Here is a 19091-nt window from a genome sequence, read left to right as displayed (position 1 = left end):
AGAAGTGGAAGAGCAACACATGTCATGGATAAGAATGGTACAAGCCGGAGTTGCAGAAAACCCAAAGTCTCAAACGGATCTGATATAGTTAAATGTACAACCCGACGATGACGAGATTTTAAGATGTCACGGTCGGATACAAGGAGAGTTCCCTATTTACTTGCCTGATGACGCTCTATTCACCGTGAAGTTAGTGGAAGATGCACACTTGGAAACACTCCATGGGGGAGTTATACTTACGATGGCAAAGGTCCGAGAAAGGTATTGGGTTCCTCGGCTTCGTCGATTAGTCAAAAAGCAAAGGAAGAGATGCTACAGATGCAAGAGATTCACGACCAAACCGTATCAAGCTCCAATACCTGCTCCTTTACCAAAGACTCGAACAGAAGGAACCACACCGTATAAAGTCATTGGTGTCGATTTCGCCAGTCCGATTAAGTATAAAGTCAAGAAAAATCAAGAAGGAAAAGCCTATCTAGTGCTCTTTTCCTGTAGTTTGACGCGAGGAGTATATCTTGAATTGTTGAAGAGTCTTGAGACAACTTCTTTCCTGCAAAGTCTAAAACGGCTCATAGCAAAGCGAGGTCGTCCTTCGCTCATCTATTCGGACAATGCAAAAACGTTCCAAGCTGCAGCAGCATGGTTGAAGAGAGCAATGCAAGACGAGAGGTTTCACAGCGAGCTCAGTAAACATAGCATTAAATTGAGATTCAATCTGTCCCGCGCACCCTGGTGGGGAGGCCAATTTGAGCGATTGATCGGTGTATTCAAATCATCATTTTACAAAGTCGTTGGTAAAGGACTTCTGAAATTCGATGAACTGGCAGAAGTTGTTCTGGACATAGAAATTTGTATGAACAATCGACCATTGAGCTATGTAGAGGATGATGTTGAACTCCCAGTACTGACGCCATCTTCTTTCGTACTGCAACAGACGAATGTCATCCCTGAGGTGGAGAGTCATCACATTAAGGACGGTGAATTACGGAAGCGAGCAAAGTATTTGCACAAAATCAAAACCCAATTGTGGAACAGATGGCAGCGAGAATATTTAACAAGTCTACGCCAACGCAATCAAGTTAACAAATCAGCAACCGAATCTCATCCGAAAGAGGGAGATATCGTTTTAATTAAGGGTGATGAGAAAAACAGAAATATGTGGAAGATCGGAAAGGTAACGATGTTGATCCGTGGAAGGGATGGAGTTGTGAGAGGAGTCAAACTTCAGTGTGGAAAAATATCTCTTGAGAGACCAATCCAACTGATCTATCCTTTAGAATTACAATGCGACGTCAGCAACCATCAAAAGAAGTTGCGAGTGAACGCCGAAGAATTCAGACCAAGACGACAAGCTGCTGTGGTTGCGGAGGCGATAAATCAGGAGCTAATGGAACAGGAATGAAATAAACTTCGAGACAAAGTGATATAACATGTGACTCATTCGTAGTCACATGTAGGGGAGGGTGTTGCAAATTATGTTAAAGTTGTGTTGGGTTTAATTGTACATTCGGGTACGTTGGGGACGATAAAGAACAATATAGAAAACATGAGTGGAACGGAAGTAGAGAGAGCAGAGAACGGAAGTGAGAAGTGAGACATGCGAGACGAATGAGACGAATGAGACAAGCGAGAGAAGCGAGAAGGGATACTTTAAGAAGTAATAATAAAAATTGTTTATGAAACCAAGTTGTGATAGTGATTATTCTTCGTATTCCGAATACATTGGGACGGAGGTCAATTTTCGGAATATTTGCTTCAATAATGAAAAACAGAAGTTTTGCATATTTCTATGATTTATATCTTGTAAATTTTGATGATATAGTTTTCAATTTACTGATGAATATCAAAACATCTTTCTGATTAGTTGTCTGTGTTGATTTGTTTTGTTATTCTACAGAATAAACAAATAAAGGCGTAGTTTGATATTACAACAGTCATTTTTAATGTTTAAATTTGCGAAGAAAAAGAAATGTTTCGAGCAAATGTTTGAAGTAATTTTCCGTGAACGTCTAGATGCTTTTGAGACTAAGTGAAAATATTTCTTATTTTTATAAACAAAAATAATCGCGTTTTAAATTGCTCGACTTGGCTGGTTGAGAGGAAAATTAATCCTATTTTATTAAGTGTACTCTCTCTGAATAGTAAAATTCACTTTTGCTATGATGAGTATCACCTAAATACATTTTGCTTTCTCTTCAAACTATTTACACCGTACTTAAATAAATTTAAAAAATTTGATTTTCTAAGCAAATCTTTTGCTAGAAATGACTCGTCGACTACGGTCATAATATCGTAAAAAGCCGCCCGCTGCTGCAGCCAATAAGAATGCAGGAAATCAAAAACTGTCCTTCGCATGCATAAATAAAAATCGAAGTAAAATATTTCTGGACGTTTTTGTGAAAGCTTTAAAAATCTGTTGATGATAATGGTAGTTTTGAACTTTTTTCATGTTTGTTTACGACATATTCAAAGATGGTCTAGGAATTACAATATCGACATATTTTTCTAAATGTCCCCTTGTTTTAGAATTTTATAAATTTATGTAGAAGATGAGAAGGTGTATATGAAAATTTTTTTTAAATGTAATGTATTTAAGAAAAGAAAGATTTATTCCGCGTTTGCACAGGCTGATGAAAACGGAGGAGACCTTTCAGAGAAATCAAGAGCAGATCAGTGCAAGCCCCAGACGAAAGGTCCAGGCCCGCAGCTGCTCCAGAGTTCGTATAAACGTCTCCGAGGTTTGCATAAGACTGTGTAAACACAAAAAACATCTTTTATTTCTTTTAAAAAATAAAAGTAATGGAAAACATTTGAAAAAAGCATTAATTTGCAAATTCTTATTGATTGATTGATTGATTTTGTTGGTTGAGCTCAAATTGGTTTTTACAGGCTAATGCAAACACAGCAATAGACCAATCAGCGCATGCATTTATTTTTCTGTATAAAAATAAAAGTTTCTCCGGATTGTATATAAAATGATTTTATTGAGCTTCCAACTAGGTGCTTCGAGCCTTCATCAGAAAGGTATAGGAAGTTATATACTGTTCTTTTTCACATGTAGACGCTTAGAGCGTCTAATTGAATTAGCGGGTGGATTAATGTGATTGGATGGTGTGGAATGCGTTGTCATGGGTATTGGTGTATTGTGAATATGACTAGTGTTAATATTATTATTAGAGTGTAATGTTTTGTCTATATGTTTGGCGAAACATGGTTTGAGTTTTTGTGTAGGTTTGGGAGTGACGTTAATATTAAATGGTCGAAGAATTCTGGCAGTCATTTCAGATGTTCCGTTTATGTATGGTAATGTGACGATTTTTACTGTTTCGTCTGGTTTCTTGTTGCTTTTGTCGGTTTGTGTTTTGTTTTGTATTTTGTTTATAGTTTCGTTTATAAAGTTTCTAGGGTAATTGTTTTTAATAAATGTGGAGAATATAGTTGCGTTCTGTTTTCTTGGCTTCTTCGGTATTACAATGAGAGTTTATCCTGGTGAAAAGTGTTCGAATGCAGCTTATTTTGTGTTGTGTTGGATGATTGCTTGGGCTATCACCTGTAGCCAATCTTCTTAATGTGATTGCTAGTCTTTCAGCATGTCCTACTGCTTGCCTCATTTGATTATCTTGCCTACGAAGAGATGGACCAACCAAAGCCAGCAGCTCATCAAATATTTGAGGGCTCATGCAAAAATACAGATTAAACTGCTCCTCATCGGTTCGTAGTTCTTGAACCAAGGGCAGAAAATCTCCTTGTACTCTCCTTTGCCTGTTTATTGACGAGCCCATCATCTTTTCATTTTATTATTTTTTCCCGTTTTTCAACCTCTTCCAGCTCGTACAATATGCAAACAAATGCTAGTAACTTAGCCTGATGACTAGACGCCATGTTGATAGTCGCAATGTGGTCGCCATGCTCGTTTTTGCATGTGTGTTTCTGACGTTCAAGCGACTAACGCGCGCATCAATTCGCTTTAGTCCCGCGACCAAAGCGACTGCACAGTATGTTTCAGTGTGTTGTAGAATTATGTTAGCGAGTATGGGGCCAATAGAGGAGTATATTGAAACCCCCATCGGTTTGTTTAAAAATTTCATTGTCGAAAGAAAAAGCGCTTTTAATGCAACAGTCAATAATAAGTTTTTTAAGAGTTCTTTCTCAAGTTTAGTTAAAATTTGATTTTCTCAAAAATTTCTTTCCAAAATTATTTTTATTGCTCTGTTCAAAGGCACGTTGGTAAATAAAGATTCGACGTCAAACGAAACGAATTGATAGCCTTCAATAAATTTTTAGGAATAATGTGGATAGAGTTTACGGCAACGAACGAATCGGTAAGAGTAAATTCATTAGAAGCGAGAGGATTGAGTAGTGTTGAGAGAATATTTCCTGGGTTATAGGGTGGTATGTTAGTACCACCCAATTCACACTTCCACACTTCCGTTGGAATGATGTAACATTCATATCAGTAGAGCGTCGGTTCTCTTGTAAATATAGTCTTGACGATGAACCTGTAATAAATTCAAAGTATAACTATTCAAATAAAAAATTGTCTTGTTTCCTTCCCAAATATTGAGTTAAAATGAACTTTTTGTTCGGAGTAAGCTTTATTTTTTTTATTATATCGTTACTTTGCGTGCGTTTTTGTTTATAACGTGTTTTTGGTTTATATGCGCGTTTTTGTTTACATCGTTACTTTGCGAACAGCAACAGAGTAAAAAGTGAAGTCTTGAGACATATGAAATGTTTATTGTCATTAAAATGAACTTCGCTTTATACCAACCCGAGCATTCGTGCAAATGTTTTTCAACACCAATAAAAATGCTACAAACTGTGATTGCTCAGACAAAACCTGGAAATTTGACAATAATATAACTTGAATTTAAAATATTCGGGACTGCTGGTTCTTAGTTTTCCTAAGGTTGCGTACAAGTTGCACATGTTGAAATGCAAATGTCAATACTTGTCTACTTAAAATTTTAATGAAATGAAACACGTGGTTTTTATAATAATTGCATAGTACAAACATTGAAAAGCGTCAAGTGAAAATTTTAACGGTTAAAAAAATTCTTTCCTTTAGAAAACCTCATTAACCGACCAGTAACTTTAAAAACCAGCCTGAAGTAAAGACTGCCAAAATCCATAGAGCAATGGAAAGTTGGAGCAATCTAATTGCGCCAGAATAAAAGTTCCACATACGCTCTGACTGGTGAACCCCTTGTAAACCAAGCACATAATCAATGCTACTTCGCGAGTGTAAAATGGTAGCTATTAAACAGCCGATAAATTCCGTTCTAGATCGTAATTTTAAAATGCCCACGAGGAATTTGAAGAAAAAGTGTTGCTTTATAAGAATCTTTGCATTTTATATTTATTTACTCAAAAACGTAGCTCACCAAAGGCTTCAAACAAAGTGCAAATTTCTCAATCCTTTTGTTTACATTTTCGCGTTTTGCGAGTTCTGATTGGCTAACTTTTAAAACGTAAACTAACCTATGATTGGCTCAGAACGAAACTCCCCCTTGTTCGTATATTGTAAAGGTTTGGTAATATTCTTCAAAAATCGATGCAATTTGCAATTAAGGTCTAAACGACAGTTAAGATCTTAAATCTAAATGACAGTTATTACATTTCTCGCCCCGCATAAACAAAAGAAATTTTTAAGTACTCTCTGCGAAACAATTGGAACATTAATTTAAACAAACAGAACATCCGTAACATCGGCGAATTTTCAGACTGACTGATCCGACTGTCGAAAGCTCGCTTTGTATGTGCTCACACGATCCATTTTTTGTGATCCGACTAATCGGATAGTGTGAACGGGCCTTAATGGGGGGAAAAATCACTTGATCACGTTACATCATGGTTAACTATGGGATTAATCTTTTGCTGAACAATAATTTTCAAACCACAATAAAAATATAGAAAGTAATAGAAAGTTATAGAAAATAATAAAAATCTTCTTAACGTTGTCGCGGATATTACGAGTGCCATAACAAAGTGTTGATGAGTTTGATATGCATTTGTCAAAACAATCTTAAGAAGGCAAAAAGTAGGCCAAAAATATGTGAATGAAAATTTGCTCAGCGCATCTACAAGAACCAAATTCAGAGCTCGCTTTGTCACAAATTTAATATAGAATTAATCTGAACATGCGTACTCTCCAAGTTCATGGTCATGGCAACGAACAACTGGATGTACTATTAAGGAGCTGTGACACGATGCGATTTTTTTAAGAAACTTACGACTAAAAACATGAAAAAAGTTCAAAAATCGCATGTTGCCTGAAGATGATACACGACACCAATGATTAAGCAAGTTGTGATAAAGTGCAAAAAATCGCATCGTGTAACAGCACCTTTAACGATTATCGAGTAATAATCTCACTCCGTCACAAATTTTAAGTAAATCATCAGCGCATGCGCAGTATGCTTGGGCATGCGCAGTCAACTTGACCAACCGCCCATGTTCATGGTCATGGCAACAACCTAATAACCAACTGCATCTACTAGCACCGATTTTGAAGTAAATAGGATGCTTAGTAACAATTTAATAGAGGAATCATCGCGCATGCGCTCGAGCAATACGCAGAAAAACATTTGACTGCGCGGTAAAAAAATTCATGACACAATTTAATATACGAACATTAAAAAAATTCAAACCGTTTTTAATGTTCAAGGAGATTGATCACATCTCAAAATAGTACCATCATCGCAAACACAAAGTAAAACACTGAAAAGAAATATGTAAACAAGATCAATAAATATTTCATGGCTAATTCACTTCTCCGAGTAATTTCGCAAAGTTTGTTCAAAAGTTAAATATTCGCTGTGCAAATTATTTACCATCCAGTCATAGTGGACTTTGATCTAAGAAACTTGACAATTGACAAGGTGTAAATACTGTGAAATCAAGTCTAAAATCTCGCAAAAAACATTTTCTCAATGAGCAATGAACGAAAACAGTCACTTTCAATTTCGCGTTGGAAATGAGCTCCTGGTAGATAAATGAAAAATGTGCCACAGGAAAACAAATAGTAAAATATCTTCACAAAGTGAAAGTTTTAATGAGAAAAACATGTCATTTTATCATTATGAATATGTTATCTATGTTCTTTTCACATGCTTTGCTTGACTTTGAAAAATGTTCAAAAAACAATAACTTTACATGGGTAAACAAAGAAATTCTTCCCGTGAGATAAAACGTAACATGTAAAATTTACCTTCCATCTTTACTAAATGTTTGTCGAACGGCTGCTGTACATTTAGGATGAGAGAGAACTTTCTGCCTGCGTGGGAATTAAACAAATAAAATTGCATTAAGATGATGTATGTTGTTACCATTGAACATGGAACGCCACCTGAAGCGAATAATTAAAGCCAAATCTTAAACTCAGACACGCGAGATTACACGCAGTCACGCGTGTTTAGTGTTTCGAGATTCTCTCGCAGAGTGAAAATTGATTGACTACAAACGTCCCCAGGAGTCCTCGTCATCACCAGGACCATCCACCTGAGACATGCGTAAAGGGGGTTTCCAGTTCATTTCCTCTTCATCCTCCGAACTGCAAGTGAAGAAGACAGCTACTCAAAACTTTAGAGAAGATTGATTGTTTTTCATTTAAGATGTTTACAGTGTTTGCACAGGATTATGAAAAGCAAGGAGACCTTTGGGAGAACTTGTACAGTGATGACCAGAGTCAAAAGCTTGCACATGCTCTAAAGTTCTCAGAAACGTCTCCTAGGTTTGCATAAGCCTGTGTAAACATGAAAAACATCTTTTACTTCTTTTATAAAACAGCGATAATACAAAACAGACAAATTTAAAACAAATGTTTTAATTTTTCCAGTAACATGTATTCATGATTGATTTGGAAATTCTCTTTGATTGATTTTAATTGATTGAGCTCAGATAGGTTCGTTCATGCCAAGTTAGCTAATGTTAACTCAACTATAGACAAATCAACGCACGCATTTTTCTGTCTTTATTTTATAAACAAAAATGGATATTTTTACCTTTGGGAATCATGTTCCTCTTCGTCATCTTTCCAAAATGGCTGTGATATTAATATTGATTCTTTATCTTCATCAATATCTTCATCATGTTCATCATCACTACCTTCTAAATAAACAATAAAATAAAGATTGATTGAAAAACTTCATATAAAAGACAAGTTTTACTAAACACAAATGGAACGGTATACAATCACCATTGATATCCATATCTAATTATGGTAGTTTTGATCTCAATACAATATTCATATAATGGAATGTTCATACTTACTTTGTGAGCCCGCAATATGAGAACATTCGTGAAGCAGTGTTTTATTGTCATCCTTATCCAAACTCATTAAAATCTCCACCAATTCTTTATCCAACTCTCCAGCTAAATAAATGTCTTATATTAATAAAAATTTGAGCCTTGAGAGAGAAAGAATTATTTTTGGTGAATAATACATGAATTTCTGGCCTGGCTGGCTTGTAGTACATCTATAACTGACTGATCAACAACTGGACTATCCACATCCACATCTAAAATAGAAGAAAATAGAAATATTTTATTGTATAAATCTAAGTTAAAATAAGTTAAATAAATTTCATGAAAACCTTGGTTTATTGTTGCTTCACACTGCGGTTGCTTGACTTGTGACAAAATACTTTGAGAAAATTCTTCAAAGTCTTTTGGTGAAAGAGATTTTTTCATTGTCTCCAACTCCCTTTGACTGCAAGTTTATTTGAAATTTATAAAAATAAAAAGTTAAATTATTAAACATCACAAGATCAAATCTTACATTACTTTGTTTCGTTCATGAATAATTTCTTTGATTCTTTATTTAAATTCTTTCTCAAGATTCAATACAGGTGCTTTAATACCAGTGTGCGAATTAACGGTGCGCAATGTGCAATTTACCCATCGTTTTAGCTAAAATGAAAACAATTGCACATCACTTTTTCAAACGAAATGCAAAAAACATCTTTATTGATTACTACCACATAAATTGAGGAAAGTTTTCAAGCTTCATCTTTACTGATCTTTACTTTATAAACGAGTGCGCTGCACGACATTAAAATCCATGTTGACACAATGTCATCAAATTCAAAGACGTTGTCATTTCGAGACCGGGAAAACTGTCAAGAGTCAACATACATGGTGCTTATATGCTTATGACAATAGGGGTGTAATACATTATTAATGTCAATTTTTGCATTTGCGTTGCTTTGTACAGCGTTACATACTGTTTTTGGCATCATAGCTATTTTGAGTATTTTCAGTAAAATCAGGAAACATTTTGATTTTGATTCTTAAAAGAAGACAAAAAAAACTTAAATACGCGAAATTTGAAAAATAAACCAAAGGGAATTTTCATTTTAAATAAGCCTAACGTGAGAAAAAGAAACGAAATTTGGCTCAAATTATTAAGCCAAACTGGCAACCTTGATCAAATATGATGTTTTTTATCGTAAGCAAATATCAAGGATGTTACTGTTAATAATCAGAAAGCAAAAGTATATTCGGTTATTCTCTTTTCACTTTTGCCCAAAAAAGAGGAGAGAATAACATGCGCAAAAAATTTCTCTCATACATTTGTAACTGGACAGCGATTTAACGAAAAACACTGTCGTAAATCATATGAATTTGAGCAGGTTTAAAAATATTAATTTAGCAATTAGCGCTATATAATAATTAACGTAATATCGATTTCATTATGCCTCTAAAGAAACACTTTCGTCAAAAAAATTACACATCGTTTTTTCTCAACTATTTCGCACACTGAATACGATCTAATGACAAAAAAGTTGAATTTTTACCTACGTATTGTTAACTGTTAAGTAAAAGAAAATTAATAAAGGAGCAGTTGTACACATCTTCATGTAACGATGAAAATGTTTAAACTTTAAGAAAACATGAAATTTTATGCACTAGAAAACAGCTGCATTTTGGGATATATAAGTCAGAGCCTCATAAATCATAAATACCATGACAATATAAAATACATTAAATGTATTGTGAGTTATACAATGATGTGACATGTATTTTTTGTTCTTACCTTGTGAAACAGGAAGAGCAACTTGTGAAGATAGTCCAATATCTCGTCTTCGTTGTCTTTCATCTTTCCACATAGCAGTTATACCAGGATTATGACCAATACAACCTTCATAAACATAATAAACTCATTAAAGATGTATAAACAGTAAAATGAAGACATAAAGATAATAAATTTTACTTTCAACATTTATTTGATTCAAAATGTCGTCAGCAATTACATCAACTCCAAATTCACAACGACTGACTTTTTTCACAGTAGGATCCAGGCATAAATTTCTAAATAATGACAAATAACAAATATTAAAATGATGAATATCAACTGTAAAGATAGTCATCACAAAGAATCATTTCAAAGTTAAACTAATTTTTTAAATGCAAATTCTGTAATCTGGATTGAGCATTGACTCTAAATCTTGGGATAAATCATACGCACATGTGTCAAATTTAGGATTAAGGATTTACACAAATCCTTTGGGTTTCAATTAATCTTTAAGTACAAAATATATGAATCAGATAAACCTAGGAATGGTGTCTTCATTCCTGTGTTGAGATGAAGGAAAATTAAGAAATGAATTTGGAGATGAACCATGAAGTGGAATTGATTTATTATTATATGAAAGATTTTTATCTATAAAATTCAATTTGATGGTAAATAATCATTTGTGGTGTTAGATTTTTATAGAATGCTAAAAAAAACAATAATGAAACTTTATTGTTTTTAATGAAAATCCTCTGAAATGAACTTTTCTTACATGAAGTAACTCAAGTAAGTTCATACCATAAAGATTGTAATCAATTAGAAACTAAAATAAACAATATTTCAATATAATTCTTATAATGTAACTTAGTGAAACTCTATAGAAAATGACACTCCAGGTGGAAAAAGACTAAAGAAGGTCAGTGGTATTAGTGTTAAGTGACATTTTAACATTGTTACCAGTAATCATCTCATCTAGATGTGAAAACATCAATCAAGACTACCCCCAACAGTCCTTCTCAATACTGTAGTATTCTTTATGATCAACATCAACAAACATGCAGCTATACTTCCACAATGTGTTCAAACCATTTACTTCATTGACAAAATGTTTCGCACATGAAATTTACAGCTATAATCCACAATGGAATGTTTTTATTGGGCTCCTGAGATCTGATGTATAATTATAGCAAAGTGGGCACCTATACATGCAAATGTTGAATCTCTGATGTCGGTAGAAATGTCAGCCCATTTTTTACTCCTATGTACAATAAAAATATTGCTTTGATCAATTACTTTGAAAAACAATGAATTAGATTAATTTCTAAAGAAATAAGCAAGAAACTTTGCAGGCCTTGCCCCTTGTCTGGTGCATAGTTTACAAACTAACCACTCTAGTCTGGGTTATAACAATCAAAGATGTGTTTTTTCCTCATTAATAATAAAAAACTATAATTACCTGTAGAATATAAGGAACATGAGCTTCGTGTGGTTGAAATGACTTGTTCAATATAGCTCCATTCTGAAGAAGATTAACAAGTCTGAAAAAAGTGAAAAATTTTGTTGTCGTTTTATGTTAGAACAACATAAAAAATATATCTTACTTGGGAATTATTCTTGGATTGTACAACTCTATCTTAATAAACTCTTCTTCATTCTCATGATAACCATAAAATGGTCTAAAAGATAAAATCATTTTGGGTGGATAATATTGAAACGTTATTGGTCGAAAATGGAAGATTTTGTATTGTGATGTAAAGAAGAGAGTAAAAAAGATTTAATAATAGTAAGTTTTGTCAACAGGAGGAGAAAACAAGGAAAATAACTTACAATAATTTTAATTTTATCTAACATGACTTTTATCAAGAAGAATTTCTTCATCATTTATATAGTCATCTATTTATCGTTTTCCTAACACAAATGATGACATAAAGACTTTTTGCTAGGTATGCCTTTAGAAATTGCGCCTACTTGGAGTGAAAAGCGCACACCTTCACGTGATAGTACACGTGATTTTTTCTGGTCTATAATTTTTAAATTTGTTATAAGATAGACTATTTAAAATATTTGTTTGCGTCAAAAGTTCACAAAATGACTAAAGTTTGCATGATGAACTGTTAAGTCCAAACGCTATCAACTTTGAAGTATCTATGATTACTGAGATGTGACAAAATTAATCAAATCTAGAGAATTCGAGATTAATTACTCTTAAATTCAATTTTTAAATAAAGATTGCCCCTAAAATCTTGAGACCCCAACTTTTACTTGCTTCTCACGCCTCTGATCAGATTATTCGTTTATCCGAATCAAAATTTTACAAAAGGACAAGACTTCATTGACAACGTTTCAAAGTTGGAACGCTGACAATTTTAGAAAAGCTCGGTTTATTGATTTTATTGACTTCTTGAATTTTAAATCTTTGAGCTTAATTTTTGAACTTTCTTTTTTGTAAAATATTGCTGCCCCATCTTCCTTTATGATTATTTCAGTTAGTTTGCATGTAAGTCAGGATGTTCAATAATTGAAACAAATAATAGTAAACTGTGAAAGATTTATTGGCATAAAGCTTCTTTCAGTTTACTTCAGTCGTAGCTAAAATAAGAAATTTGCATTTCATATTCAATTGGGTAAGACCAGAATTCAATATTTTACAATAAAAACAGCAGGTGATTAAAATCAAGCATTTATTTAACATTCCGATTTCTTTATTATCAAGCAGAAGCAAACACATCATGTAGTTGGGTGCGTCGTTTTTAATCTTTCAGAATTTGTGCAGGTATGTTGCTTTTAACGTTTACTCCCTTTATGTAATAGTGTATTTTAACCTTCTGATTTAATGTTTTGTGTCCATGTATCAATTGTTTTGTTTTGATGTCACAAACATTGTAGTTAAATATAACTTATAAATTAGTGCCACGTATGTTTTATGTGGATAAATTTCCATCATTTTGGTGGGATTTTCAAACACAGATAAATTTTGGATACATTACACGTGGAAAATACGACTTTTCTCACATCAATACCAATTTACTCCAATCATTTATTTCAAATTATATTAATACAGCAAAGTTATTAAATTAAGGTGTTGAGTGAAAATAATGACACGTCAAAAAATGTTAGATATGCATGTCATTATGTGCAATAATTTTACTTTTTCTAACCTGGCTTTTATCAAGACGTGTACAACATTTTATACAATATAGGACCAGAACATTTACATCGAAAGAAACTATGAAGTTTATTATCTAGATGTTTACATTTCGCAAATTTCGCGTTAGATATCTATGGAATAATTAGTTGCTATAGATTTGCATGATCACTATTTTTGTGTTGTTTCTGTGTCTTTGTTGAAAGGCATTTTTGATATGAATAACATTTGTTGATATTGATGTGTTTTTTAGACAATCGCAAATAAATTTTAGATAATTTAACGTTGGAAAACACTGAACTTTCCAGCATCATCGCTAGCAATACGATGTAGTTAATCAAATATTCCGATGGTTCATTTCAAATATTATTCATACAACAGGTCTGAAAAATCAACAGGATGTGTCAAAATAATGACACGTCACAGAAGTGCACTTATGCATATCATTATGTGCAATATTTTAAATTTTATGTAACATGGATTTTATCGAGAAGCATTTTTCCTCATTCATATAATCATCTATCTATTTGTCTTATTCATAACACGGATGATGACATAAAAACGTTTGCTAGATATGTCTTTAGAAATTGCGCCTACTTCGAGTGAAAAGCTCACTTTTTCACGTGATAGTACACGTGATTTTTATCTGGTCTATAATTTTTAAACTTGTTGTAAGATAGACTATTTAAAATATTTGTTTGCGTAAAAAGTTCACAAAATGACAAAACTTTGCATGAGGAACTGTAAAGTCCAAACGCTATCAACTTTGAAGTATCTCTGATTACTGAGATGTGACAAAATTATTCAAAATTAGAGACTTCGTGATTAACTACACTGAAATTCCCTTTTTTAATAAAGAATTCCCCTAAAATCTTGAGCCCTTCAACTTTGACTTGCTTCTCAAGCCCCTGATCAACTTATTTGTTTATCCGGATCAAAAGTTTACAAAATGACAAAACTTTATTGACCATGTTTCAAAGTTGGAACGCTGACAATTTAAGAGAAGCTCTGTTTATCGATTTTCTTAACTTCTTGAATTATTAGTCTTTTATTTTTCAACAATCTTACTTGTAAAAGGCAGGCTGCCCTGTCTTCCTTTATGATTATTTCAGTTAGTTTGCATGTAAGTCAGGATGTTCAATAATTGAAATAAATAATAGTAAACTGTGAAAGGTTTATTGGCATAAAGCTTCCAAGTCAAAACTTCTTTGTGTTTACTTTAGTCATAGCTAAAATAAAAAATTTGCATTTCATATTTAATTGGGTATGAACAGAATTCAATATTTTACAATAAAAACAGCAGGTGATTAAAATGAAGCATTTATTTAACATTCCGATTTCTTTATTATCAAGCAAAAGAAAACAAATCATGTAGTTGGTTGCGTCGCTTTCAATCTGTCTGAAATTGTGAAGGTATGCTGATTTTAGAGTTTACTCCCTTTATGTAATGGTGTAGTTTAACCTTCTGATTTAATGTTTTGTGTCCATGTATTATTTTTTTTATTTTGATGTTACGAATATTGTAGTTAAATATAACTTATAAATTAGTGCCATGTATGTTTTATATGGATAAAATTTCTTCATTTTGGTGGGATTTTCAAACACAGATAAATTTTGGATACATTACACGTGGAAAATACGACTTTTCTCACATCAATACCAATTTACTCCAATCATTTATTTCAAATTATATTAATACAACAAAGTTACAAAATTAACGTGTTAAGTCAAAATAAAGACACGTCAGAGAATTTCAGTTATGCATGTTTATTATGTGCTGTAGTTTTTTTGGTTATGGTCTTTTGAAGAAGTAAAAAACACGTTTTTATTTTTTTATTTTAGTTTATCTAAATCTCAAGTTAAACATATTTCACACCATTAACAAAAACATAACAGACTTTAAACATCTTTGGTGAATTTGGATATGTAAATCAATGTAAAACCCTACTATGATTGATTAGTGTTCAATTTAAGCAAAACATTTACAACATTAGTGTTTAGTGCAACTATTATCAATATAGTTTTTCTTTAGATAACTATGGATTGATTGTTGCTTAAGATTTTTAGCATATTTTATGAGCACTTAAAGTAACCAAAGAAATCTTAGTTGAAAGGCATTGCAATAATGCTTAATATGATGCAGCTTGACGTTCGTTTGTAATTTAAAGAAAAATGTTCATGTCTAAAATAAAGCAAAGAACTAACGCTAGCAAAACAAAAACTTTATAAAAAGATGTACATTTGGTCACACATTTTGACTAAAGATAAATATGTCGTTTACATTTCACACTTCAATCAAAGAGAGAGTTCTCTCCTAACACGACTATCAAAAATCACATTCATCTGAACTTGTTATCAAATAAAGTTAAAAATATATTGGCAAATATTCTTGCATTTGTAAGATTGTAAGGATTTACATGAATCATTGACAGTTTGAGTTAATCTTAAAATATGTTATAAGTCAAAGAAACGTGTTGTGTTCTGATTGGTCGTTTCTTTGGCGCGTACTTAGTTTTTACATGGTACCTAACATTTTAGTGCACATATAAAATTTTTATTTTTTATGGTCTCGCTGTTATGAACAGAATTCAATATTTTAAGATAGAAACAGCCGGTGATTAAAATCAAGCATTTATTGAACATTCCAATTTCTTTATTATCAAGAAAAAGCCAAGACATCATGTAGATGGTTGCGTCTTCTTTAATCTTTTTTAATTTGTTTAGGTATGTTGAATATAAGTTCACCTATCATAGTGTCATTGTTTGTTCTTATGTCTAGAATTTTTATATATTTGTCATAAAAAACCTGAATATCATTTTCGAGTTGGAAATCGCGCTTCATATGTTTTATATTGATACGTCTGTTGATTTTGCAATATTGTAATAATCATGTGCAATATTTTTGCTTTTTCTAACATGGCTTTTATCAAGACGTGTACAACATTTTACTTTTATCATTAGTTTGTTACGTATTATACAATTTACAAATCTTCTGTTAAACATATTCTGAATCGTCAACCAAAAACAATCAACAAGATCTTAAAGATCTTTGGTCAATTTAGATGGTATGTCAACGTACAACCATTAATATTATAGTGAATATAGGACCAGAATATTTACAACGAAAGAGAGTATGAAGTTTATTATCTAGATCTTTATATTTCGCAAATTTCGCGTTAGATAACTATGGAACAATTTATTGCTACAAATTTGCATGATCACTATTTTTGTGTTCATTCTATGTCTTTGTTGAAAGGCATTTTTGATATGAATGACATTTGTTGATATTGATGGGTTTTTTAAACAATCACATATAAAGTTTAGATAGTTTAACGTTGGAAAACACTGAACTTTCCAGCATCATCGCTAGCAATACGATGTAACTAACCAAATATTCCGATAGTTCATTTCAAATATTATTCATACAACAGGTCTAAAAAATTAACAGCATGTGTCAAAATAATGACACGTCACAGAATTTCAGTTTTGCATATCATAAATGCGGAATGATTTTAATTTTATCTAACATGGCTTTTATCAAGAAGAACAACATTTTTTTTAATTCTAATTTGAATCTCTTACAGAGCATCTTATGCATGATCAACTGAAAACAATTAACTTTGATAAATTTTATTTGACGTCAACGTAAAATTCATTAGTATTGACACAGAATTAATGATTCTTAAGCCAAATTGGTCGTTATCGTTCTTAGTTTCATGAGTTTCTTTTTCTGTTTGGTTGGTGTCTGCATTCACACTCATGATTCATACATTATGGAAAGTCAGAAAAAATGTGAACTATGGTAAAGTTTGTTTGAGAAAAATTCTGCTGGGTTGTCATTTAACACTACGTCACCAATGGTAAACAAAATATCTTTGTTCACTAAAACAACAAAATAAGTGTTTGCTCGATGCATGATAAGCAATATCTGTGATACTGTGATCATTATAAATTCTTGGTGCAGTTGCATATTTGAAAGAAAAATATCGTGTCTCTGATAACATTCTATTTCCGCCATTTGCCACACACTATCAAAGTTTTTGTCGTTACGACAACATTGAAGAGCAAAAAAGGTTCTGTGTGCTGTTTACAAGCACTGATAACATCCATACTGCTACTTTGTAAATATGTATATTTAAGACATTTCACAATTTTATTTTTAGAAAAACAAAGCAGAATCTAGTTATAAATTCGCTTGCGGTGATGTTTTTGGATTCTTATGTTTTGTCAATTAAAGCAACGCTTTATTAATAATCTCTACGTGTCGAATAACTGCATTGATGGCTTTGTAACGACACAAACACCTGGTTTCACATTGGGATTGAAGTGTGAGCTTTGGTTTGCTGTTAAAAATCCCATCACCAAAAACGGTATGTGACTTGTTGCTTTCTTTTAAAAACGTGTAAATAGATTGAAGTGTACTTTGTTTACAATGGTTCAACATTTGAGAGTTTTTTCTTGATTGCTAAGTTTAATCTGTGTGCATGGTAGTGTATGTAGATTGCAGGTGAGCTAACGCCCTTTTATTTAAGCCTGTTCTTTCATGCTCCATCTCTTGTATATAACCTAGTTAAGTAGACTTCTTTATAGCTTTTCTTCAATTGCCTATGCAAACGACCCCATGGAGTTAAGCTCGAATGCCCGACGGGCACTCAAACTTCTGGGGTGCTTTGCCTCCTCTCTAATAAGCCTATGCCACACCAATATAATGGTAAGAAACAGACACCTGGTACTGTTTTGTTGGTGTAAATGTGTTGAGTTTGAGTTACTCGCCATATCTTTTTTCGTAATATACTCTATACCTTCAGTAACAACCACGAGTGAACTTAATGATCCAACTGATTATATTATTTTACAGAGCAGTATTTATAGTCTTTATTACAAATAACAAATATTATTATTGGTCGGTATAGTTCGTCTATTTAAGCTATATATGGTACATAAGGAAATTTAACTAAACTCAATAACTGTTCCTTGGCTCTTAGCCGTGTGGGAACGGATACATTGATAAACTAAACTACGCACATACTATTTCCTTAACATGTTTCTGTGGTTTATGAGCATGACTCAACACCCCCCTCCCCCCCTTGCTCATTAACTAAATTAACAAATTAATACCTATTTACCAGTTTTAAATGTTTTGAATCTACTTAGTTTAATCTTACTTACAGCTTTCGTAAGTATATCAGCCATATTTTCACGTGTTGCTACACACATGATTTCTATTTTACCAGCCCTTATTTCACTTCTGATAAAGTGATATCTAATATCTATGTGCTTAGACCTTTTGTGGTACATAGGGTTCTTTGCCTTGTTAATTGCGCCCTGATTGTCAACATTCAACAAAACACACCTGCCTTCCTTACTAATACGCAAATCAACACACAAATGTATCAAAAATTTTGCTTCCTGAATAGCTTCACTCAATGCCATATACTCAGCTTCACAAGTTGACAAAGCAACCGTAGATTGCTTCTTACTCCTCCAAGAAATCAAAACACCGTTCTCACTCAACCTAAAACCGTAACCTGAAATACTACGTCTGTCATCCGCATCGCCAGCCCAATCAGAATTAGAAAAACTAACAAATTTTAAAACACTTTCACATTTTCTAAATGTAATTGTCTGATCTATTGTATTCTTCAAGTATGAAAGAACATGCTTTGCCTCAATTAGGTTTGCTTGTGTCGGTTTTGCCATCTTTTGAGACAGCTTTGTTACAATAAAGCACAGATCAGATCTAGTTCCTGTCAAAACATATATAAGACTACCGACAATTTGTCTGTAAAGACTCGGATCTTCTAACTGAGGCGATTGATCATGCGACATTTTATTTTGTATCGGAAGAAGACGGAGTGGGTTTAGGTTTACACTCCGACATGCCAAATTTTGTCAGTAACTTAATAATATATTGCCTTTGACTCATTGTTA

The 19091-nt window shown here is 32.8% G+C and overlaps 1 protein-coding gene and 4 long non-coding RNA genes across 7 annotated transcripts; 2 read left to right on the top strand and 3 right to left on the bottom strand.

Annotated features, from left to right (window-relative positions):
- Positions 1-241: 241 nt before the first annotated feature.
- Positions 242-1402, top strand: LOC124457336. Its single transcript, XM_047007606.1, has one exon. It carries the CDS (start codon positions 242-244, stop codon positions 1400-1402), a length of 1161 nt encoding a protein of 386 aa, XP_046863562.1.
- A 6625-nt stretch (positions 1403-8027) lies between these two features.
- LOC124458504 lies at positions 8028-10251 on the bottom strand. Its single transcript, XR_006953231.1, has 3 exons — positions 10214-10251; positions 10037-10141; positions 8028-8106 (listed from the first exon to the last, which is right to left on the bottom strand). It is a non-coding gene; the product is annotated as an uncharacterized LOC124458504 (long non-coding RNA).
- Positions 8331-8669, bottom strand: LOC124458502. Its single transcript, XR_006953229.1, has 3 exons — positions 8595-8669; positions 8445-8519; positions 8331-8373 (listed from the first exon to the last, which is right to left on the bottom strand). It is a non-coding gene; the product is annotated as an uncharacterized LOC124458502 (long non-coding RNA).
- Positions 10252-10265: 14 nt separating the features above from the next.
- LOC124458505 lies at positions 10266-11661 on the bottom strand. 3 transcript variants are annotated; one of them, XR_006953233.1, is made up of 3 exons: positions 11617-11661; positions 11472-11553; positions 10266-10311 (listed from the first exon to the last, which is right to left on the bottom strand). It is a non-coding gene; the product is annotated as an uncharacterized LOC124458505 (long non-coding RNA). The 3 variants fall into 3 exon arrangements; XR_006953232.1 differs by lacking the exon at positions 10266-10311 and adding an exon at positions 10801-10838; XR_006953234.1 differs by lacking the exon at positions 10266-10311 and adding an exon at positions 10801-10838 and having other exon boundaries at positions 11472-11534; positions 11617-11645.
- A 1027-nt stretch (positions 11662-12688) lies between these two features.
- Positions 12689-19091, top strand: LOC124458503. Its single transcript, XR_006953230.1, has 4 exons — positions 12689-12788; positions 14514-14573; positions 17324-17530; positions 18837-19091. It is a non-coding gene; the product is annotated as an uncharacterized LOC124458503 (long non-coding RNA).

The sequence above is a fragment of the Xenia sp. Carnegie-2017 genome, unplaced genomic scaffold (genome assembly GCF_021976095.1).
Source record: "Xenia sp. Carnegie-2017 unplaced genomic scaffold, XeniaSp_v1 HiC_scaffold_6, whole genome shotgun sequence".
Taxonomy (NCBI): domain Eukaryota; kingdom Metazoa; phylum Cnidaria; class Anthozoa; order Malacalcyonacea; family Xeniidae; genus Xenia; species Xenia sp. Carnegie-2017.
The sequence above is the reverse complement of the archived record's forward strand: the minus strand, read 5'-3'. Positions and strand labels throughout refer to the sequence as shown.

What these genes read in the sequence shown, in the direction of transcription:
- LOC124457336 (XM_047007606.1), top strand. Translation starts at nt 242, where the DNA reads ATGGCAAAGGTCCGAGAAAGGTATTGGGTTCCTCGGCTTCGTCGATTA.